General features: G+C 48.1%; 1 protein-coding gene across 5 annotated transcripts in view; it reads right to left on the bottom strand.

The window, feature by feature from the left end:
- Positions 1 to 23617, bottom strand: part of FMNL3 (formin like 3) — a 52770-nt gene extending 29153 nt beyond the window's left edge. For 4 of the 5 annotated variants that reach the window (XM_037031027.1, XM_037031030.1, XM_037031026.1 and 1 more), the window contains exon 1: positions 23226 to 23617. In XM_037031027.1, the coding sequence (XP_036886922.1) occupies positions 23226 to 23351 (126 nt within the window). In that variant the 5' untranslated portion in view covers positions 23352 to 23617. The remainder of the gene's footprint in view (positions 1 to 23225) is intronic. The other variant, XM_037031029.1, reaches the window with a different exon arrangement.
- Positions 23618 to 24971: the final 1354 nt, after the last annotated feature.

The raw sequence follows: 24971 nt of genomic DNA, 5'->3' as shown, positions 1-24971 counted from the left end.
GCCTTATCCTGGACTCTCTCTTCTGGAACAGCTGTTTTTATTTGCTTGTAACTGATGTTTTGCCAGCCTTCTGATTCTCTACCTATTACTACCTGACTCAAAATCCAACAGTTCTGTGACTACAGCCGATATAATCCGCCCCTCTTCTGAGCCTCAAAGCACAATCACATGTGAAAAATATGGCAGAGACCTGCTTGTTATCCCCCAACATCTTCTCATTTTTGTTAGTAATGAACCTGCAATATTCAGTTGGTCACTTGGCAGCCGAGAATATCTCTCATCTTTGCTGACATTCAAGCATGGCTATGTGACCATGTAGGATGCAAGCAGGAATGTGTACTTCTCAGGAGTGTCACTAAGGGGGGGGGGGTATACCCTTCTTTTCTCATTCCTGCTTCCAGCTGACTGAAATGCAGAGATAATGGCTGGAACTTCAGCAGCTATTCTGGACCATGAGGTAACCCTGAAAATAGAATTTCAGATGGGTGAAAGCAACAAGAAAGAAACTACCTCGTCACCAATACCATGGACCTTCACACAAATTGAATGTGTTCTGCATAGCATCTTTTCATGTGTGTGTTTCCTCTATACACAACTAGAACATGAACTCCTTGAGAATAGGGGTCATGTGTTATCCTCTTCAAATCATGTGCAAGTACTAAGTGACTGGTCGAGCCTGCTACAGCCTCTCCCGCCGCCAAGTCCTCTGTGGGGCCCCTGGTTATTTTTAGAGGGGATTATCCAACTTGTCATCACTGTCCTGCTATTTCTGGAGTCTCTGCTTTAACCTACCCCATGTTCTATGGCCCAAACCACTTCCTCTATATGCTACTTCTTCCTCAACAAATTCCCAGACTTCTCATTCTGAGTTTTGACTCCGTCCTTCAGTTCATGCTATGAATCTAAGCCACCCAACCTGCCCTATTTGTCAACCAAACTCATCTTCTTACAGCCCACTGGATTGCAGGCCCCAGGAACGGAGGTCACCCCTGCTTGGTCACCACTGCAGCAGGTGCCCAATACAGACTAAGCAGGTTGAGTTTCCCCATAATAAACTCCCCTTCTTCCTGCCCCTAAGGTTCCTACTCCCTTGCATCCCGGAGAAATGATCTCCTTCCCAAGTGCTAGACACGCTCCTCCTTCAATTCGAAACAAGTGAAATCCCACCTCTAGCAAATCTTTCTTAAATTAGAGTGGTCACATCTACCTCCCCATCCCCCCACCCCTCCCCAAACCGTGTTTCCACACGTTGACTGATGCCTTTAAAATGTGCTCCCGGAGTTGAGTTACGGCTAATGCCTCCTCACCTCTTCTTGGACGCTCCACAAATAGCCTACCACAAAGCTCACAGGGTGGGGAAAGCACAGAATGAGGAGCCACACTGCCCTGGTGTGGCACCAGTCGCTAGTTGTGTGGCCTTCGGAGAGTATTTGATCTCTAGGAGCCTCAGTTTCCTCAGCTTTAAAATGGAGGGAGAAATGGTACCTACTTCATAGGATTGCTGGTGACTAAATAACTTAACATATGTAAAGCATTTAAATCAGAACCTAGGTAGTAAATGTCACACATAATGCTAGCTGGGTTTTTTTAAAATTCAGCATTTAGCTGGAAAACAACTATATGCCAAGCACTAAGCTAGAAGCTGAGGACATAAAAGTAAATAGGTCAGGATCCCTACATTCAGGAAGTTCGTACCCAGAGGGCAAGCAAACCAAGAGTAACTGTAGACAGCACTTCTGAGAGAAGGTGCACATAGCACCATGGAGTCCCGGGGAGGCAACATCTAACTGGACAGAGGAGTCGAGTAAGGTTGCTTGGAAGCAATGCTACAGGACTTAAACATCAAGCAGGAGGGAGTCGGGCAAAGGCAAGGAAGGCGGGCAACATGGTGATATTCCAGGTAAGGAGACAGCACTGACAAATACGTGAAAGCACAAAACCCTACCAAAAATCTAGGGCTCTCCAAGTGATCTGCCATCACAGAATGAAAGTGTACGTGGGGAAATTACAGCAGGCAGGGAATGGTCAGAGGGCATAGGATCTTAGGAGCTAGGGTAAGTAAAGTAGGTGTGCAAGGGTAGGGCGAAAATAGTAACACTGACCAAAGCTACGTTTATTGACAGAACTGGGAAAAAAGCACTGCATGAATTATTATATCATCTAATTCTCACAACAACTATGTGAAGCTGGGACTACGTTTATTCCCATTTTACAGGTGAGAAAACAAAGGCTTGGCAAGGCCATGGAATTTGCCCAGGGTCACAGAGCCAGTGTGGGGTGGAGCTGGGCTTTGAACCCAGGCCTGACCCCAAAGCCCGAGCTTAGATCCCCAGACAACGAATATTAGCCTCCTCTGCACCTTTCCAAATTGCACGTCCGTCAGAACCAAAGCAATCAACCTTCCTGGTGAAGCCTCCCCCACACAACCCAGACATCACACCCTCCTGCCTCCGAACTTCAGCGAGGCTTACTGCCCTCACCTCCTGTGGACAGTCCTATTCGATCATTCCTCCAGCACTAGTGCCTTTGATGCATCGCCCGCTGTGCCACCGGGAAGACCTGTTTTGCCTTGTGTGACGTGAATATGTACAAAGGAAAGGGAAACTGCTGCTTACGCACATCTCCTCTGGGTCAGGCACTGTGCTAGGTCCTTTCATCACAAGACTGCACAAAGGCTCACCCCTCCCTCATGTTGCTATTCGCTGTTCACACTCTGTGTTATTTTCTGAACTAGACTGTAATCTCTGTGAGGGCATGGACCCTGCCTTGAGCACACACATTCCTAGACAAGGGTGTCTGGCGCGCAACGGAAGTTCACAGACGCCACAGCTGTTCACGGAGGCAGCAGAGGCTGGCTGGGGCAGTGCCGCATCGCACCCAGTGCGCCACTGGAGACCTCATCCTGGCTTTCCAGGGACCTCATTGCCAGTCCAGGAGCTTATGACCAAACCATAAAACTTAATGACTCCCTTCCTACTTCCAGATTACATGTGGGAGGGGCATGACTGCTGCTTTATAGAAGGGTAAACTGAGGCCCAGCACGGGCACGCTTCTGTCACAGTTCAGATCGGGGGGGAGAGGCACTACAAGTCTCGTCTATCTTTGTCTTTTCAACTGCTCTCAAATGGGGGTCCATCCTCAGCCTCGGTGCTCCTGTCTACTTTGGGGCAGAGTCACAATGACCCCTGTCTGCTCCTGATCCAAGAGCCATCCTCCCAACATTGTCCCTCCATCCTGTCCTTCAGGCCACAGCTTGACAACAGAGGTCACAGCTGCTCACACCTTGACTCCTTCTTTGAGTGTCCCAGTTTTTTTACATCTCACCTGGTTGTCCAGCTAGCAAAACACACCTATTTGGAGTCAGCCTTCTGAGGATTCCACCGCATGAATCTTCTCTGCTTCCCACGTCCGCAGTTCTTAAGTGCCATAATCACTCAGGGCCACGGAGGGGGAGAAAACACTAATGGCACTTTTCTCCCATGATCTCACTTACTGCTCTTAATAACCTGTGGAGGTTGATATTATGCCTACTTTGCCCCGGCCGGTGTAGCTCAGTGGATTGAGCGCCAGCCTGCAAACTGAGAGGTTGCAGGTTTGATTCCCAGTCAGGGCACAGGCCTGGGTTGTGGGCCAGGTCCTTGGTTGGGGGCATGTGAGTGGCAGCCAACTGATGTTTATCTCTCACATCGATGTTTCTCTCCCTCTCTTCCCTGATCTCTAAAAGTAAATAAATGAAATATTTAAAATACATATTATGCCTATTTAGCTGGGGAGAGAATTAAGAATCTTGGGCCAACGGGCTCAAGGCCACACAGAAAGTGGCAGAACCCAGATTCGACCCCAAAGGCGTGGCCCCCAGAATAACCTTTGCCAGGCCATATCCTGGCGTCTTCTTACAAAGCACACAGGTCTCCATTTCCAACTCGGGTGGGTCCACCTGGATTTGTCTGATGCCTCTGGTTGATCATTAAACAGCCCTTGCCTCTCCAGACACCGGAAGTTTAAGTTCTGTCACAGAGTAAGAGGGTGATCACGCAAGGGCAAAGGGTACGGGGAACGGCCCTTCTCAGACACCTGGTGGGGACAGTGCCCTCATAGCTGAGCAGCATTTCGGACATTCAGAATGTGACCGATAAAGCATAGGCTTTGGAATCAGGGGTGACCGAGATTTGAGTCCTGATACTTTCCATGAGACAGTGGGAAAGTCACTAAACTTCTCTGAACCGGTTTCTTCATCTATAGAATGTGGATCATAAAATCTGCCTCTTATAAGAGTTTAGTGAAGGGACGAATGAATGGCAGGGACTGTGCAAGGCGGCCAGCACAGGAGAAGGGCTCTGTGAATGGTAACTGGAAGGGCTACTCCAGGAGTTGCGGAGGACTTGAGTTAGCTTCTAAGCATGTAGGCAAAATACAACTTCACAAGGCTTTAAAACACAAAAAGAGAGTATTAGCCCTGGCTGGCGTAGCTCAGTGGATTGAGCACAGGCCTGCGAACCAGAGGATCATGGTTTGATTCCCAGTCAGGGCATATGTCTGGGTTGCAAGCCAGTTCCCTGCAGGCCAACTCCCAGCAGGGGATGCACGAAAGGCAACCATACATTGATGTTTCTCTCCCTCTCTCCTTCCCCTCTAAAGATAAATAAATAAATGAAATCTTTAAAAAAAAAAGCACCTCAAGCCTTTTTCAGTCACTGCTTGAAGTCTGAGCCTGATACCTCAGCTGGTTTTTTTTTTTAAAGAGAGTAGTAAATACAGCTGACCAGTATCGGTTAAATATATTTATATTCATATGTTTATTTCTTCTCTAGGCACAGCAATTGCACACACACCCCTTTGAAAGATAAGACTGAGATGCCAACAGTCACCCAGGGGATTTACAAAAAAACTGGGACCAGAACTCGGGGACTCAGAACCAAGTGGCCCGGGAAAACTCCCCTGACCTTCCGGAGATTTTTGCTAAGCTGTCATTCATGTTCCACCTTCTCTCAAACCCCTCACATCCCCGTTGACTACCCACGGTCCGCAAACCTGTGGTCTGATCCTGCCACAAATCCGTTCTCAGCCCCCTCAACTAACTCCTCTCTTCAACAACCCCGCTCCTCTCCTTCTGACGCCGCGCAAGTCCTGGGAGCTGCCCCTCCCAGTTACTGAAGGGCTGTGCTACCTGTGGGAATACAGAGACAGGCATGAGAATGTTTCAGCCCCAAATTTTCATTGCAATCAATGACTCTCAGATACATATTTCTATCTCCGACTTCTCCTTCGAGCTTTAGCTTGAAATATCCACCCACCCACCAGGCCGTTTACCCCGCTTCTGCAGTCTCATGACTCTCCAGCTGGCCTCACCGCTTTCCCTCCTATGTTATTTTTTCTCCTGTACCCTCTTCACTAGTGGCACGTCTACCTAACGGATTTACCAATCTGGATGTCCTCCTTAGTGCCTCCCTTTTCCCTCATCTCTGCCTTCTAAACGTCAAAGGTAATCAGTCACCAAGCCCGCAAACTTTTAATCTTTGAAAGTCCTTGTTGACTCTGGCCCATCATCCCCACCATGCACACCAGCCGGGTTTAAGTGCCCATCGTCGCCACCACACTGCCAGGCCTCCCATGGCTGCCAGGCCCAGCTGCCCCACAATTCAAAATCCGACCACACCACTCTCCTTAGAGAAAGCATGAAGTACAGTCCCTTCCACGTGGCACTGAGAGCCCTGCTCATCACCTCAGCCTCTGCTCCCACACTTCACCTTACACCTCACCGTGACAGCCCCAGGCAGCTGCCTGAGGATTCTCTGAAGCCTCGTGCTGTCTCCGCTGCCCAGGCTGGCCCCTCTACCTGAAATGCATCCTCTCCCACGCTTCAACTCCTAATTGTCCCTGTAGCCAGGAGAGATTTTGCCCTCACAGGCAGTGTTCCTGCGGCCCCACCCCTGCCCCGTGTTCTCTGGACACTCCCGCATATCTGTGCCTTTGCACTTCCCAAGCTGTATGTTGCAGCTACACAGTTAGTGTGTTTGTCGCCCCCTCTAGACTGAACCCCCGGGGCAGAGATGGTCCCAGCCATCTTTACTTCTCTGGTACCTGACACAATTTTCGAAGTAGTCAATAAATGCTCGTTGAGCGAATGAACACCAGGCTGCACTCGGTGAGTCTCTGAGGGCTGATATCGTGTCCCTCTCTGTCTCAGGTGGGGAAGACGACACCTCAGCCACTCTCGTTCGCTGCCCCAGAGGCCTCCCCGCTGCCAGGGCACTGATGTGAATCGCCCCCTGCCCTGCCATGGAGTGAGCCTGGGGTGAGCTTTCTGCCCTCCGGCCTCGGAGACAACAGAGGCCGCCGGTGCTGCTCTTACAATGCTCTGTCCCCACCCTGAGGTGTCCCCTGGGCATCTGAGGGAGCAAGTACTAAGTGATTTTTTTAGTTTTTGGAGGCAATCAACTGAGAAGCCAGATGCTACCACACACTCTAACTGGCGACCCCTCGGCTTCTGAGTTTACGCTCATAACTTTTACAAGGACATTCTGGGGACATGACAAATAAATGCGCTGACAGCTCACCAGGACCTGTTGTCCCATAAACGCACAAGATTCTTAGTTCCTTAGTCACTCGTGATGCCGGCAGTAATTAGCCAAGCCCCAAAACAGCAACTAACTAATAGCTGCTATTGGGCCGTCCATTTGGAACGCATGCCAGATGCCTCAGAAAATAATGCGCAGACATGAGCACTTTACAAGGGATTCGCCAAGTGCCCTGACTGCCAGGGCCTGAGGATAATGAGTGCTTGTGTGATGCTGATTCTGCTGAGCGACAAGTAAAAACAAAATACCACAACCACAAACAAGAAGTCTGTCCAAAGCTAGGGGCCCAAGTATACTCTGGATACAGAGGGTTCACACAAAGATGCTCTTTCCTGGTTAGCATCTCTCCTCCATCCATAGGAGAACATTGTCTGGGCCTCACTGGAAGGCTGGCACTGAGGGGAAGGGACGTAGTGACCTGTAGTCTGCAAATGAGCCCACAGAACAGAGGCGCCCACCAGGAGTTTGATACAGTCCCAGGGCGCAGGCCTCGACTCGGCAGGCCTGTGCTGGCTGTGCTGGCCTTGGTAAACGGCCCCGTCCAGAAGGCTCTTAAAGAAGATCCTTCCCTGGCTGTACCAGGAAGTGAAATGTGCTGAAGGGCTGGCCAAGGGCTAGGCCGGTGCCTGGAGGTGCCGAGGGCCCGTGGAGAGGTCCTCACGAAGACAACCTCGCTGGGTAGGATGACGAGGCGGCTGATACGTGGTGTGCGGTTGAGTGCTTTTACAGCCCTAAGGTACCCAGAACCAGTCCCCACCCACCCACAGCAACTCACACTTCTTGAATATTCTCACTGGACCCCTGAACACCAGATCCCTGGCTCCGAGAGAGGTTAGGGGTCTTAGAATATTTCTAGTTAAAATTTATTGAGCACCCTCTCTGCCGGATACTGCCCTGGATCCTTTAGGTCTGTTATTTAATCCTCACAAAATCCCTAGAAGCTAAGTAGTATTATCCTGATTATACAGATAAAGAAACTGAGGCCCAAGGAAGTTAAGGCACTGGCCCAAAGTCACAGAGCTAATAAATGGCAGGATCAGGATTCAAACCCAAATCCGTTGAGCCCTAAAGCTCTTGCCAAATGCCTGGCTGAGCACTGGCCACCTACAGAAGGAAGCCCTATGCTCCTTGTAGTTCCCCAGGGCCAGACTCCTTCTTCCTCCTCTAGCCAAGAACACACAAAGTGACTTCAGGAAGTCTCCCGAGAGCCAGACTTGAGGAGCCCTGGAAAGGTAAGTACCCGTTTACAGTTAATCAACACCCTGCCCAGCCCTGCAGACAGTTCTGACAATGGAGCAGGGAAGAGGCAACCACAGGCTTTGATGGGCCCACCTGGGGCCAGGACCCAGCTGGGCGTGCCCCCACCCCACCCCGGCAGGAGCACGATTCCAGCCCTGCCCAGTCTGGCTGTGCCCCCGCTGGGAGCCGCTTCCTCGGAGAAACACTCAGGAGCCGGGATCCAGAGTCCATGGTGTTGGCCCTTTGCTATTTCGTTTTTCTCATATGTCAGCCCCAAGACTCACCTTGTCGCCTTATCTAAAACACCGACCCCTTACTCTCTGTCCTCCTGCCTTCTTTTTCCTCGTGGCACTTACTTGGCATCAACATCATATCACATCTCTGTACACGTGTTTGCTGTTCTCACCAACAGCAACCTGAGCTCTGTGGGCAGGTCTCTTCGTCTCTTCTGCCCCCTATGGTAGCCCTAATGTCTAACATACAGAGTGAACACTCAATAAATTTTGGTTGAATGAATAAATAAGGGATCATACAATCAAACATTTAAAAACTACGTCCATCCCAGTGCACTAAATAAGAAGCAAGACTGGATAATGCTGACTTCCCAGGAAGTCCCAGCAAACCTGTCACTGGACCCTAGTGTCTCTTCCAAATAACCCCTCCCAGTCCCCCACAGCTCACCCCCGGCCCACAAACCGTAACCCACCCCAGAGCAGGCACTAGAGGGAGAAAATGGAGCAGAACCCGGGGAGGAGACACATTTCTCCTCCAGTTAAATACAGCCCAGGACCTCAGCAAATTAAAAGCTCCCTCTTTACTGAATCCACTCAGCTTTAGTTATAGGTCACACTTTTTATTTTTGTAACCAGCCAATCCACCAAATTATAGGCTCAGGCCACCGGGAGGCACGCCAAACACTGGGGCCAGCCTAGCAGAGGCACTGCCCTTTCTGGCCCGAGTGGGGCTATACCAATGAGGGCTGAGCACCAGTCAGACCTGAAAGGGCAGAGGTAAGTGAGGAGCCCAGTCCCACTCAGGCCAATATGCTGCCCAGAGGGGAGCCAGATTCCAGGGCTTTCCACACAGCAGCCACAGTGAGCTTTTAAGTTCATAAAGCAGATTAGGTCACTCCCCCTACAACTAACATCCAAACTCCTTACGAAGGCCAAGAAGGCCCCTAGGACTTGCCCCCCTGAACATCTCTCCAGCATCCTTGTCAACCAGTCTGGTGTTCCTTCGGTTCCTCCACCTGTGCAAAGTGCTTTTCCACCTCAAGACCTGCACAGGTGGTTCTCTCTTCCTAGAAACCCTTCCCCAGACCTTCACACATGGCTGTGACACAGGTGCGGGGGGCTGGGTTTACAAGACTGGAGTAGAGAGACCACTAAAGCATCTGTTACAACAGACCAGGCAAGTGATGCGGGGAAACTAAAGCAGCGGCATATGGAGGAGGCAAGGAGAAGTAACCTACAGTAACCCCCCAGTGCCTGGCCTGGATGACGAGCCGAGAGAGGGTGCCTCTGCCCTGCTCCCTGCCCCAACACAGTATTCGAGGAAACACCAGCAGGTAGGAAGTGGCTGAAACATTGGACACTACTACTGTGCAATGAGATGTACTGAGCAGGAGCCACGAACCAGGCATTGTTAATCATACAAGTTATTTAGTACAAAATGACATTTCACTCTAAAAAGGAAGGTAAGACAGATTCACCTAAAAAGGAAGGTAAGATACATTCAGCAAAGGAAAGAATTAGCCCAAACCTGGTAATTAGATATGGAAGCTTCTTTATTTTTGGACTTCTGCAGTTCAGAGGTAACCTGTGGGATTATCTTCTAACCAGTTTTACTTAAAGCAAATGATTCTGATTCTCTAATCTATAAGGATTAAGCATTTCTCATATGCTGCAATGATTCGACATAACAAACCAACCCACAAATGGCCAGAAACTACTTACCACCTAATCTCGACTCCTCACTGGACACTAGGCAGGCCTCCACAGCCTTTTGCACTACCCAACTCTCCAGACAAAAGCTCTTGAGAACTGGCCCTCTGTTCTGAGCCAGCTCACCTGGGTCTGTAACGGGCCTTCCCCATCCCAGCAGGCAGGGCCCCTGCTACCTTTCGAACAGCTGGCAGCTGGCTCCTTCTCCGCCTTTAATCCCCTCCTGTGCTCCTGCCCGGGGAGGGGGGGGGGGGAAGCCTCCTCTCTCCAGTTCCCACCTGATTTAAGCATCACATGCCCCCCCCCCTTAGAGCACCACCCGAGGCCATGCTGACCCTTCCCTAACTCCCCATCCCTTCTGTGCCTGTAGCTGTGTGACGCCCATCAACCTTCCAATCTCATCTGGTCTTCAAAATACATGCAACTGGGCAAAACACACAGTAACCCCTTTCATGGATAACATAACGGAGGCACAAAGAGAGCCTCATAGACACACACTTGTTTTCATTCCCTAGTTATTCAAAGTACAGTTCAAAATAAATATTCTGTCTCTTCAGCTTTGGGAGCATTGTCTTGTCTCTTTGGTATTCTCCAAAGCACTCAGCAAAGTGCTGTGGATACAGCGGGCACCTGAGACATACTTCCTTAACAAGTCAAGGAAAGAAGGAAAATGAAATGAAAGCAGAAAGTTTCTCACAGGCTCCCAAGGCTCTGTCTCTGGCCTTTGTTTAGCGGGGAACCTTGGTTATGCGCTCTCCTATCTGTTCTTTGCCTCCCAAGGAAGTATCATAGCTGATCATTAAACATTTATTTGTTTAATATCTTTCCTTATGAAGACAGAGTGATATTTGTTTTTTCACCACTGTATGTCCAGTGGCATCGCTGGCACATAAGTTAAAAAAAAAAAAAACTTGTCGAATAATGGATGTCTTAGTGAGAGAGCTGAGATTCAAACCCAAGTATGAATCTCAGCCCAAATTCTTCTACCACAAGTCTTAGCAAAGGAAGACTCGTTCTGGAACTTCCCCTACGCCTGCCATAATCTGGACAATCCCCTCCAAAGCAGCCCTGAGGGCAAAGGGGGCTGACCCTGGAAAGAGGAAGAGGCTGTAATTAAGAATATGGGCTTTGAAGTAAGACTGCTTCAATTCAAGTCCAAACTTCAATACCTAACTGTGATACCAAATGAGCTATTGAAGCCCCCTGGAACCCGGTGTCCTCACCTATAAAATGGAGATAATCATAACGACTTGGTAGAGTTGTGATGTTTAATGAGATAATGTATGTAGAGAGCTCTGCACGGTGCCTGGCATGAGATTAGCACTCGTAAGTGTGAGCTGTTAAAATGATTAGCTGGCCAGTTGTTCCTGGGAAGCAAGAATCCAGAGAATGTGGCTTCCATGGGGGTCAGGGCTGCTGCACGGACCTGACTTGGAGACACTTTTAGCTGCAGCAGAGCCCAGAGCTCATGAAGTCTCGCTGACTCCCCTGCCGCAGCCCCACCGAGGCTGGAGGCACAGCTCTCACTGGCCTGGAAATGAAGGAGGCTAAAACACACAGGCTAGCTGTGTCTGGGGGACTAAGATCATGCCTACATTTATGAACTTAAAATACAGCCTCAGGGCAGAGGAGCATCTCGTTGGGTTCTTGCTACTCTGAGAACTCGTTCCAAGCTCAGCGCAGGAGAGGGGAAGGGCTGTGGCCTGTTGCTGACCCCCCTGGAGGCCTGTCTCCCTTTTCTTCTCTGGCTCAGTGCAGAAAGTAAGAGAAAGGAGCTGCCTTCTTTTTTTTATAATAAAACTTAAGTCTCCCTCCCCTATACTGAATCCTTCCTTTTCCCTTAAAGGAGGAATAAATACACAAGTACATATTATTTTTTAATCAATCAACTCAAAAGCTGATAAAATAAAATGATGAGTCGCTGTTCAGGCCCCGGTCCTACCCAACCCCTTCCTTAGGTCGTCACAGTCAGCAGCTGGGTGTTGATTCCTCCACCTGTCCTATACATGAACAGACAAGCACATGGGCTTTTATAAAGGATTGTATACATAGTCTTCTTTCAATTGCCTTTCCAGATGGTTACATTTATGCACACATATCTTGGAGATTCCCATCAGCCACAGCCGCTTACCCAGTGCCAGGCATTTGGTGACACAGTGATAAGCACAGAGTCTCCACCCTCACGCAGCCAACAGTCTGGAGGGACAGATAATGAACAAGTAATCACACAAATAATTTCAAAATGCAAAACAATACAAAAGAACAAATGAATAGGGCACTGAGACAAAGGACGATAGGACGAGAGGCCTCTCTCAGAGATGGCATTTTTAAAACTGAGACCTGACGTATAAGCTGGATTGAGCCATTTGAAGATCCAGGGAAAGGGCATTCCAGGAGGGGAAAGAGCTTGTGCAAAGGCCCTGAGACAGAAAGGAGCTTGTCCTGAACTGAAATAAGGCTAATGTGGAGCTCAGTAAACAGGAAGGCAAGTAAGGTTAAAGAGGTCAGCAGGAGCCAAATAATGCAGTCCCTAAGGCCCAAGGCCAGGGTTTTGCCTTTTTTTTTTTTAAGCACAAAGCAGAGAAATGATGCTAATGGATTTATATTTTAAATTGGGCTGCTTTGTGGAGAATGGATGGAAGGCTGGAGAAAGGGGCAGCAGAGAAAACTGGAGCCCAGACAGTGGGATGTAATACAAGCAAGAGCCAACGTTGGCTCCAACTGAGGCAGTGGCAGCAGAGACAGAGAATGGGTAAATCTGAGACATTTTTGGAGACTGAATTGGCAGGGCTTGCTGAGAGACTGGGCAGGGGAAAGGGACAGGGAAATACTAAGGATAACTCCCAATATTTGCCTTGAGTAACTAGACGAATGGAAGAGAAATAGATTTGGGCAGGAAATGTACAATCAAGTTGTTTCCAGTTTTTTACTGTTAAACAATGCAGCTCCGAGGATCCTTTCCACGTACCTTCGTGCACACGTGCACACAGTTCCACAGGGCACTTTCCTGAAGGTGAGGCAGCCGGTAAGGGAATGCACATTTGAAACTGATAGACCCTAGAAAACGCCTTCTAAAATATCCGCATCAAATTACCCCATCATTAATGCACCATTAATGACAACCATGGACACTGTCAGTCTTTAAAATTTCACCCAGATAATTAGTGTTAGAAGTATGCCATTTATTCATTTATGTATTTATTCCTTTATTCATTTGGTACCCTGACAGGGAATCGAACCCCTCAACCTCAGTGTGTTGGGACGATGATACTCTAAACAACCAGCCAGGGCCTAAAAAGTGTATCATTTAAACGTTCATTTCCTTGACTTCTACTGAGATAAAGAAATTTTCTTTTAACTCTTAATTATATAACTAAGACATAAGTATATTCTCCTTGTAAAAAATGTAAACAATCGCAGTTCGATTCCCAGTCAGGGCGCATGCCTGCGTTGCAGGCCAGTTCCCAGCGGGGGTCTCATGAGAGGCAACCATACATTGATATTTCTCTCATGCTCTCCTTCCCTTCCCCTCTAAAGATAAATAAATAAAATCTTTAAAAAAATGTAAACAGCATAAAGTTAAATTCCTTTTGACTCTTGTTCTTCCCATTATGGTTCCCCCTGGGCATCCCAGGGTTAACTATGGTTATCACTTTTATTTGCATCCTTCCACAAATTTTTCTGCACATTTTTAATTCTATACCTAATCAAGGATGAGCATGTTTTAGAAGTTGTACCTTTAGCAGTCCTTTTAGCATGAACAAAATACCTAACCAAAAATTTCTGCTTACAGCTTAAGTGACATCTAAGGTAAGACCTTTCCCAAATTGGTTAACCCCTCTGAGCCCTCGTTTCATCACCTATAAAACAGAAATGAAATAACTAATTCACAGAGTTGCTGCCGAGTTGAATGCAAAAGCATGCAGCAGTACCCAACAAATGTTCATTCTCTTTCCTTAATGTATATGAGTTAAATCCCAGCACTTGGTGGAGACAAGAAACTAAGCCATTCCCAAAGGAATGAGATGGGAGTCTTCACCCAGAAAAAAAAAACCACTTCTAACGTTGGCCTGAAAAAAAAATTTCATTCATAATTTTAAAAGGCCCCAAAAGATCTGAATTTTTCTTCAAAATTTTAGTATGAAATATTCTGATCTGACAAAAAGAGGTGTAGGCTTTTGTTGGGTTTTTTTTTTGTTTTTTTTTTTTTTTAAATTTTGTACGGTCAAAAGGAAGAGGGTTTAAGCATAGAAGCCACGTCTAGAGCCTGGACGTGTGAAATCCCTCAGGCACACCCTGGAGCCAAGGGTCTAGGTGTTAGGGACACCTGGGCCTGTCCGAAGGAGGGGGCCACAGCGTAGGCCAGCAGCACCTCCGCACTCAGGATATGAGCTCAACTTTGGGCCACACAAGAATGCCACTGGTTTCCCTGGCTCGTCATAGCACATCCTGTCACCCCTACCTGGATGTTCCTAGATGCTGAGGGCATAGGTCAAAGGGGCACACCCCTCCACCAAGTGTCCTTAATCAAAGTTTACATGGAAATGTCCAGAGGCCAGACTATCTCTCCCTGAAGGGGAGTCAGCCAAGTTTCAACAAGCTCTTTTTGGAACCACAAACAGAGGCATCATTTTATCTGAACTGATAACCAAGGCTCCTTCTCCTCACAAAATGTCAAGAGCTCCAGCATGCCTTCTCCTCAGCCTGCACTACCCTCTCACTCTAGGCTGGAGGCCGGCGATTTCCCAGCAGACCCAAGAATGGGCTTTGACCTCTCCCCCTGCCCAAATACTGTGTGTGTGTGCGCGTGCCCGAGCGCGCCTGCAAATGAAAGGAGGGAGGGAGAATTAGGCATCACAGATTTAATCAGATTTTAAAAAGGATCTGTTACCCAAAAGATTCAGAAGCACTGTTCGAAGATCTCTCAAGTACAGAGTCCAGCAGAAATAATGCCCCCCTTTTATTACAAAACCAAAGCATGCAATTCTGTAACATAACAATATCACACTCAAGCACGCCATTTGACATTTTAGGTGGAATGTTCAAATTAAAACTATAAATTATTACACCCATATTATTACCCTACCAACCACATTCAAGCCAGCCTTCCTTCTGCAGGACCCTGTATATCCCCAAACTAAAAGAACTTTTACCCTGGCTTTGATGAACTAACCAGGGGGTAGGCAAAGGTCAACAGTGAACTATGCACACCCCAAGCTGCTTTTTGATAGATTTTAGAGAAGAGCCACTAAACCTACAGACAGAGGTAATAGAAGGAGATCTGCTTTGGGGAATAAGAATGGGAAAACCACGGAAGCACCAAACACTACTGCCTTCACTTCTACTGCTCTTGAAGCTTCATCCCCAACTGGGACCCAGGACAATGGACGTAGAGATTAGCAGGATTCTCAGCAGGGGTGCTGTCAGCAAGGTGGGCAAGACCATTCTTCACTGTGTGAGGATGACCCACACACCTGAGGGTAGTTAGTATCCCCAGTGTTCAGACAGAAAGAGCCAGAAGCATCGCACCCCCCCCCCCCCCCCCCCCCCCCCCNCCCCCCCCCCCCCCCCCCCCCCCCCCCCGCCTCACCGCCAGTCCAGGCGATACACAAAATATCCTCACTTGTTTCCCCAAACTCCTTGCTGGGACAATACCTCCCCCGGTTGAAAATCACTTAAGGGAACAGAGGAGGTATCGTGGGTACTGTATATGCCACAAACACTTATTTGTATTACAATCTTTATTAGATTACAAAGTATTTTCACTATGTTTTCTACTTGAAGCATCCTGCATACCCTGTAAGGTAGGTATTATTATCACCCATTTCTTAAAGGATGAAATTGGCTCAGAAAAGTTCTAGGTTTTGCTCAAGGTCATTCAGCTGGCAGTGGGGGGGGGGGACTACTAGAAAGCAAGATCAGAAACCAAGTCTTCTGACCCCAAACTTACACTCTTTCTTTCAATTCATCCTGAGCCAGCAAGAGGCTCAAACCAACTACTTCAATCCAGAAGATTTTTTTCTTCAGGTTTCACAGAAACACTGGGAAGATCTAGGGATGGCCTCACCTCTCCCTGCATGGAAGCTGGTAAAAACCGAGCAGAAACTAACTCTGCTCTAAGGTACAGAACTTAACTCTGCTCTAAGGTATAGGTAGTCCTTAAAACAGGGTAACCACCCCTAAAGTACCCAAACACCAGGCTCACCCCCGGTTACTTAGCAGGGGGCTGAGCAATCGGAGGGGGGCTATGTACGACATTCTCTAGTCTAGATCTGAGTAGAAATGAGCAAGCAGGGAAAAAGAGGCTACATATCTTCTGTGTCAATATTTTTAGGGACCCAGAGGCAAGACTGCCAGCCCAGCCGGAGTTAACGTCCTGGTGAAACGTGAATGAAGGTGGGGAAGTGGTAAGAGATGGGGAGGGGACAGGGGAAGAGATGAGGGCAGGAACTGAACCATCAGGGGTACACAATGACCCAAACTGTCCCTCTACACGCAAAGTTTGTTATGTAAATCATTCTGTTAGTCCCTTGTGGTTTAAACATTATTTAGAACACCTTACAAGGAACTCAAAGTGCTTTTTATAAACTGAAACTGTATACCAAGTATACATATTGGTAAAGCTGAGGGGCGGGGGGAAAACTGCTCCAAAAAAAACCCTACCCAGGTCCTCCCCCACCCAACATAGAAATTCCCAACTCTCGTTTTTGTTGTGAGGTGAAGGGAGACAGAAAGGGCAAGACAATCTGGAAAGAGGGTTCTGAAAGGTGAAAAGAGAAGCAGAAAGGAGGGTGGGAGACAAGGACAATCAGAGTATCTCCAGGAGTGAGAGGCAGCCCCGTACCACCGTATCCTCCTGGGAGGGTGGGGCTCGTTCCCCCATGCGGAAGGAGAACACGATACACACAGGGCTCTGCTGAGGGAGGCAAAAGAGAGACTGGAAAGGGGACTCAGGAATTCTAGTCACCCCGTTCACCTCTTTTCTGGAATCCGCTTTTCTTCCTCACGGATGACAATTTAAAAACCCTTAAAATTCCCATCTGGTGCTATTGCCAGAGGGGGCCCTAAAGTACTCTGAGAAAAGAGGGCGTGCAGGGAGCTGTGCAGAGGCAGCGCCCTCTTATCTTAAATGAGAAAGGTCCTTCCTCCTCTCCAAAGTGCGCTTCCGAACTGGAACAAACCCCTGGCCATTCCCTGGCACTGCTTCAGTTCAACTCAGATTCAGGAGAAACGTTTCCCTAGAATGGAGGTGACCAGCCTGGCTGACCAGATAACACACGAAGCACGAACTTCAGGGAGCAGCCCTGCTGTCCCCTGTGCCACTACGGTCAGCTCTGGGGCAGATACTTCAGTCCTGACCACAGAACTGGGCCCTGGCTCCAGCTAGCCTTCCCAGGCAACCTCAGGGGCAGAGGAGGATCTGCGGTCTCATTTCCTCTCCACCTTGGCTTTTTTTCACTGCAGTGAAGACCAGCTATTCCCACCACGGCCAGTTCCTGTCCGCACCAGCTGCAGCGGTTGTTTCCCCACAGGCAGAGCAGTGGGGCCCTGGTGTGGCTGCCACCTGGACCGTCCCAGCTCTAGGAACGGACCCAACAAGTCCCAAGTTAAATAGGCTTTTTCATCCCAGATAAGACAGCAGGAAGAAGTTTTAAGGGACAGAAAGCATTTCAAGAACACACAGTGGTGGACATTTTATTTTTGATCTTACATAATAGCTGTATGTGAGAAATAGTTTATAATGAAAAAGTATAGAAAATGTATACATTTGTTACATAGAAATATGTATATATAATAAATTTCCAACAAAGAGCAAAGGACACAAACAAAAGAAGGCCAAAACACCTATGATGAAATGTCGATAGAAATGCAAAGTAAAACAAGATACCATTCCTATTTGATGAAACTAGAAAAGGTTTTTAAAAAGTTAACTCATCCAGTAATTGTTATCTTCTACAGAAAGGAAGATACTGACACTATGAGTGGAAAAACCAACTGGTACAACTTTTTCAGAAGGTGTATTTCTCAAAGGCCTTTAAAAAGCATATCCCCTTGCCCTGGCCAGCTAGCTCAGTTGGTTAGAGCATCTTCCTGATATTCCACGGCTGTGGGTTTGATCCCTGGTCAGGGCACATAAAATAACCAACCAATGAACACATCAATGAGTGACAACAAATTGAGGTTTCTCTCTCTCTCTTCCTGCTACTCTCTCTCTAAAATCAATTTAAAGAAATTAAAAAGCATATACCCTTTAACCCAATAACTTGACTTCTAGTATTTATCCTAGGAAAAAATCATTGATAGACACAAATATTTATGTGCAGGATATTCACCAGCGTTAACAGTAGCAAAAAAGAGGGAGAAATATAAGGCAATAATAAAATACAATATCACAGAATACTATGCATGAAATGAGAATAGTATCATGCATGCACAGAATAGTATCATGAAATTATGATACGGAAGAATATTTTTTAAATGAGAAAATGCTTAAAATAGTAAAATAAAAAATCAGTGTATAAAACAATATGCACAGTATGATCCTAAATGCTAACAGTAGATAGTAAGATCACAGGTGATTTTAATTCTCTTCATTACATTCTTCTATATACTTTGTACTTTTTTATATTTTTAACTTCCAAATTTGCTTAGTAAACATGTATTATTTTCCTAATCAGGAGAAAAGAAGCTACTCCCAACCCTCCACTCTTTGAGGACACACTGCAGGGCTCCTTTTTTAGAAAACCATTTGGAAATGAGTATTTAGAAACTCAAAGACATCCCGCAACCTGGCATGTTCAATTTTGGGTTTCTATCCAAAGGAAAACTCTAAATACTGAAAAGGCTTTGTACCCCAAGATGTTCATCACAGCACTGTTTAGGATAGCAAACAGAAGCACCTAAACACCCCACAATAGGGGGATTGCTAAGTACACAATGGTCCACTCATTTGCTGGACCATTGTACCCACATTTTAAAAATGTTCACAATGAATAGCCTGGGAAAACTTATAGAATAACAACAAAAACATCACAAAGTGAGCATATACATATATATCATCTATGCAGAGAAAAAAATAAAATGTGTTTAAACATACTGGTAAAGGAACTAAAAAAATAATGGATGTTTTGTTTTTCTTCAATCTTCTAATCACCCATTCTTTTTTTTAGAGAATGCGTATTACTTTAAAAGAAAAAGGGAAATCAACAAAAACACCTGAATCTCCTTCTGAGCATCAGAAACATTCCCAAATGATACAGAGTCCTTCCCTCCAGACCCTCCCCACACATTCGGAAGTAACACCGCCCCCAAGTCTAAGGCAGGGTCACATGGGAATGGCAAGGGAATGAAGCTCCTCCCTGTGGCCTGGGGTCTTCTCACTGGGGCCTCTGCACAGAGGGGTCTCTGACCAGCTGCCGCCCAGGGCCCTTTCCTTCCCACAAGTCCTATTCCAGCCTAACTAATTCATCAAAATCCCCAGGGCTGGGAGAAAAATTTCCACCATGGCCATTTGGAACTTGATATTTAGTCCAGCTTTTTCCCAGCCCCTTTGTGTGTCAAAATAGGCCCGTCAAAATCTCTCAGACAACCAGCACCCAGGCCAGTTTAGCTCCCACAGCAGTGCCACACTTAGAGCAAAACCCCAAGTCACCAGGGAAATGGGGGAAAAAGAGCCACCCCAGGGACAGCCTGTCAATGCATCCCCACCCTCATGCCGAGAGCCTCCTTCTGGGGGACATCCAGGGCTTTTTCTGGCGTCAGCACCTTTAGACTTGGTTTCAAGCCTATAATAAGTCAGCAAAGAGAAAACCGGGGTGCAATGCAGAAAAGCCAGACAGTTACCCTCTCAGCGCCCTCCAGCCCTCTGCCTCCCCTCTCTACCAAAGGGAAGGAGGATGCTACTGGCCAGAACACTGGCTTCTGAGTAACTGAGGGTGGACTGTAATCTAGCTGGGGCCACAGTACAGACTGGGGCTTTACCAGACCAGAGATCAGCTCACATCCTAGTATTAGTAAAGGGGAGCCCCTAAAACTTCCCATCCCTAAACTTCTCAACAGAATGGGAGCTGCTACTCAGACAGGGTGAGTGAGGAAGAATCCCAAGGACACACTGCCACAGTGGCTTTGCTAACAGTAACAGCAGCATTAACACTGCCTCTTAGTTCTTTGAGGAACTGGGAACTATTTCCCCAAGTCTTAAACCTCTGTTAGCAGATATTCCACCACCTAGTTCACTTCCTCTCTCCAAAACTTCATTTTCATACCAGGGCACATCCAGAAAATACTATTTGTACAGTATATGGGATATGATGGAAGCCACAGGGAACCAATCCTGGGGTGAGGGAATCAGTATCTTAGCATGTCATCAGGGAAGCCGTGGATGAGGGCACTGGGCTAGGTCAGGGCTCTTGGGATCAACATCCTGAACAATCACCTCAGGGCCCCAGACCCCAGAGCTCTCCAACCTCAGCTGGCAGGCAGGCGGTGGGTCAGATCATGTGTCTGCATCAGAAAGATGGGAACACGCCTGTGGTCTTGACTCAGCAACGATACAACTTCCCCAACCAGGGTGCTTTTTTTTTTGGGGGGGGGGGTCCATAGATACACTGGGCCTGGGGCAGCCCTCCTTCTGATACCAGCAGACTTACCCTGTAAGACTGGCTTCATCAGATTTCTAAACTTAAATTCCATTTTGGGAAATACAAGTGCTCTCAGATCTGAGTCACTGCTAAGAGCTACATATTTAAAAGCTACTATTTACTGAGCATATAGTAGATGCAGACTCTGCTAAGTACTTGACCTTCAGTTTCATTAAATACACACCACAGTCTCCTGTGGCAATACTATCTCTATTTATAAGGGGAAGCTGGCACTCAAATGGATTAAGTCACTTGCTCGAGGTCAAGGGCTTTTTTAACTAAAGACTGGAGAGCCAGCACTTGGGCCCACTTTGATGTGCAAGTCCAGATGCTTAACCAGGACACCAGTACATCACTCAACAAACCCCTCAAATACTGGTTTTTCCTGAAAGAAAATCAATCACAGTGAAACTGACAACCTACGAAAGGAAAGGGTGAAAAAGGAACAGCCTGTCTGACACTTTCACACAATCAAGAAAAACAGCTAAGCTGTATCAGTACCTCCTGGGTACCTACAGGGCTCACCTATTTCTCACAGTCCCATCAGGATGGGTGTTATTAGCTCCAACGTACAAATAAGTAAATTGTAAAATTATAGATGAGGCTCAGGCTGATTAAGACAACTGCTAAGACAGGACCGTGGCTTTTTCTACTATACTTCGTTTCTCCTGACTATTCAAGAAGCACACCTGAGCCTATTCCAGGGTCAAACCTCCAACAGCCAGTATTGTTCCTGAAGGATATTGTATAGGGCACGTTTCAGTGGCAAAGGAAAAGAGATCATCAAGAGCCCCTGCAGAACTCAAGCCTGCAAGAGCATGATTTCCCTGTATTGAAAAGGTGAGGTAAAATCCGCTTCTCTCTTAAGGCAGCTAACTAGCCCTGGCCTGCCCTGTTCCAACCCCCCATCAGCAGCAGCTCAGGCACACAGAAACAAGACCAAAACAAAAGCCACAAGGAAACACATCTAAACTTTATACAGAAAGGAAGGCTTCCAAGTGGGTGGTCCAGTCTTTTGCTTAACCTGGGCTCTCTGGGTGCTCTGGCTAGTAGTAGCCAGGATATCACGTGCATTTTGTAGATACTAAGCCATCAATTTGCCAACTAAATAAATTTATTGACCATGCTCCAATGAGAACATGATTGACTCTGGTTCTAACTCTCACAACAAATATAGCCTGGCAGCCCCTACCTAAGGCAGCCCCCCACCCAGTCCACCTCCTTCTCCTTCTTTCTCTCCAATTCCTGAGGCTACCTCATGCCAGCTCACTGGGGGTTTTCACACCCCCACTAGAGTGCAGATTCCCTCCCACTCTTTTTCCCAACAGTTGAGCTCTTGTTTCTTGTTCTCTTGGGCACCAAGTCCCAGGCTCTCCTCCTCAGCCTCTGAGATGGCCACAGAACATTAGTAATCACTGACTCACCCATCCCCGAGGAGCCTAGGGGAAATGCAGAGAGCCACAGGATGTGTGATCCAGATCCCTTTGGCCCTTTGCAAAGCTGGTGGGCAGACAGGTTCAGAGAGGTGCCAGTAACACTGCTTCCCCGTGGACACTCTCTGATCTGGCTGTGGTGTCAGCAGGCCGATGTTGGGCTCTCCACCATCAGAGAGACCAGGATCTTCAGATAGCTCCACTGATGCCAACAGATCTAATCTCCCTATTCCAAGGCAGATGAAATCCAATACAGCTGCTAAGTCTACAACTTATCCCTCTCCTCATGGGCAAAGGCAAAGTCAGAGCTTCAGGCCATACCAACAATAACAGCAGCATTAACACTGCCTCTTAGTTCTTCGAGGAACTGGGAATTATTTCCCCAAGTCTTCTACCTCTGTTAGCAGATATTCCATCACCTAGTTTACTTTCTCTCTCCAAAACTTCATTTTTAGCTCCAACAGATTTCTGGCTCCATCCCAGTGATACCAGCTCAGATCCTCTCAATCCACAGAGCCACCAGCATCAATGTCCAATTCCCATACCATAGAAGAATCCTATGGTATTCTCCTAAAGTCAACTCTAAAAACTCATCTGTATCGATCACTTGGAAACCTACAGAAAGACTAAAAAGAAACATAGGCAAAAAATGCAAATCAGCCACACTAGGGCTTAACATAAAAAAGTGGAGTGGGATGGTTTGTACATTGTTTCAATTGGAAAAGTACACTAATGAAATGGCTTATCCACATGTTCAGCTCTTTTAGGCAAATCCACTACAACTTTGCAGGATGCCTGCAGGCCATTCTGAAAATAAGTAGAATGGCATCACTCTTTATTCCACCTCCTTCAAGAGCTGCCAGCCCCCTCCCCATTCTTCCTAACCTCCCCCAAACATCTGGTCCGGGCTGGGAGTGGGACCCACTCCCTGGAAAACGTCCATGTTAACACGAGAGACGGTCTCCCCAGTCAGAGAGCCCTGACTTAGGCTGAAGAGTGGGCCGGCCCCAGCTTCTGAATTCCCCCGCACCAGCCAGAGGCTTAGGAATGAGAATTCTAGGGATCTGGGGAAACTGTCCGGGAAGTGGGGAGAAGTGAGAAGGGCAGTAGAAGGGTGGGGATAAGAAAGAAGTCTAGGACGGTCCCAAGCTGGGGATCCCTCCTCCTAAGTGTCCAGAGGTTGAAGCGTCAATCCGGAGGTACCCGACCGGCCTGTCGGGGCCGGCCAGAGGCTGCTCAGAGGTTGCCGGAGAGGCAACGGAGGCCGGGGTCTGTAGGAAGCCCTGACTGAAGGGGTGGGCCGGAGGGGGAACGGCGGCCAAATCCCACCCCGGGCTCTGGGACCTGGGTGGGAGGCGGTAGAAGGGGGAAGGGACTGGGCTCGGCTCTCACCAGCACCAGGGCGAATCTCTCTTCCAGCTCACAGGGCTCAGGCATCGGCATCTTGCCGGGCGGCGGCAGCAACGAGACAGAGGGCGGTTCGCCCGGACCCCCCTCGGCGCTCTCCAGGTTGCCCATCGCGGCGGGGCCCCCTTGGGGGCCTCAGCCCCCCACCTCCACCTCCGGGGGCCTTGGGCTCGGCCGCTTGGACCCGGCTCCTCTCTCAGCGCCGATTCCCCAGTCCCGATTCCTCGGCCCGGTCGGGGGCTCCTCGGGGTTCCGCAGGCGACCAGGAGGGCGGAGGCGGCGCAGCAGACAGCGGCACAGGAACGACCGGCACAGCGGCCAAGGCTCTCACTCACACCCGCGCCTCGCCTCTCCGCGCACCACCCCGGCGCTGCCCCTCCCCGCCCCCCGCGCTCTTTCCCTTCCTCCCCCGCCCCCCCCCCACTTCGCTTCCTCCCACCCACTCCCGGCCAGAACTCCGGCTTCCCCGCGAGCGCCGACTGCAGCTCGCTCGCCGCGCGCCCCATTCATGCAGGCCCCTCCTCCCGCCCTAATCCCGCCTGAGCGTGATTGACAGTCGCACCTGCCAATCTTAGTGCCTCCCGCCCCTAAAGCCTCGCGCCTGGCGCCTAGCGCGCCCTGGCGGCCCTGGTGCGCATCTGATCAATGCGGTTGCAGAGGGTGTGAAGTGCACATTTGGACAGTGGGGAAGAGGACCTGGCCCGCTTCCACAAGGAACTCACAATGTATACAAATAAGTAAAATATAGGGCAAGTTGTGAAAAGATAACTGCAAAAGAAGTAGAAATAACCAGGATGCTTAGAAGAGGGAAAGAGACTACATCTGTATGGAATCATCATAAGGAAGATCTTATTTGAAACTGGCATTGCAGGATGAGGAAGACTTTAACTGACAGAAACAGGTGTTAAAGCATTTAGGAGAGAACCTTACCAAAGTTCGGAGGTTGATCTGGCTAGATGTGAAAATGGAGGGGCAAGAGAAGAATGCTCTTCTGGGATAGAGCTGCTGGTGGATCATCACTGATGATGTGATGGACATCTGTTGTTCCTGCCAGCCTAGCTGCCATCCCTCTTGGCAGGGATAGCGCTCCATTTCCTTTTAGGGAACTATCTCTCCCATGTTCTCAGTCCAGGTAGAGCTGTACTTTACCCAGGCCTGGCCAATCACAGGATTTTCATCATCTACCTCCAGAGGCTGTTTTAGGGATCAAAACTTGACCCAAGCCCAGCATACGACTCATTTCTCAGGCCTTCACTGGAGCAATCAGGAAAGAGGTGCTCTCTTTCCATTAAGGCTGCTGAATTGTTAGAATGTAAATCTGGAGCTGCTGGTGGCCACCATGCCATCACCCACCACACCTCCAGCCTGCTTAAGGATGAAACCAATACAGGGGGAAAGCAAACCGGCTAAGAGATAAAGACAGAGTTCTAGTAACATGCTGGTAATCTAAATCCTATCATGCCTAAAATTTTCAAGTATGAAAACTTTCACCATGTCTTTTCATTCATTTAGTCAACAAATATTTATTGAAAAAGCTAATTATATGTCGAATACTGTTGTAGGCACTGAAGATACATCTGTGAACAAAAAAGGTGCATATCTTGCCTCTTGGAATTTACATTCTGGATAGGAGGAGAGGTGGACAATGAATAAGTAAAATGCACAAGTGTTAGTGATTGCTGTTAGTAAAAATAAAACTGAAAGGGTATAGATGTAGTAGAGGGTTGAAAT

Source organism: Sturnira hondurensis, unplaced genomic scaffold, assembly GCF_014824575.4.
Source record: "Sturnira hondurensis isolate 20B ecotype Veracruz unplaced genomic scaffold, ASM1482457v3 Scaffold0020903, whole genome shotgun sequence".
NCBI lineage: Eukaryota > Metazoa > Chordata > Mammalia > Chiroptera > Phyllostomidae > Sturnira > Sturnira hondurensis.
This window is presented reverse-complemented; position numbering and strand designations above follow the sequence as displayed.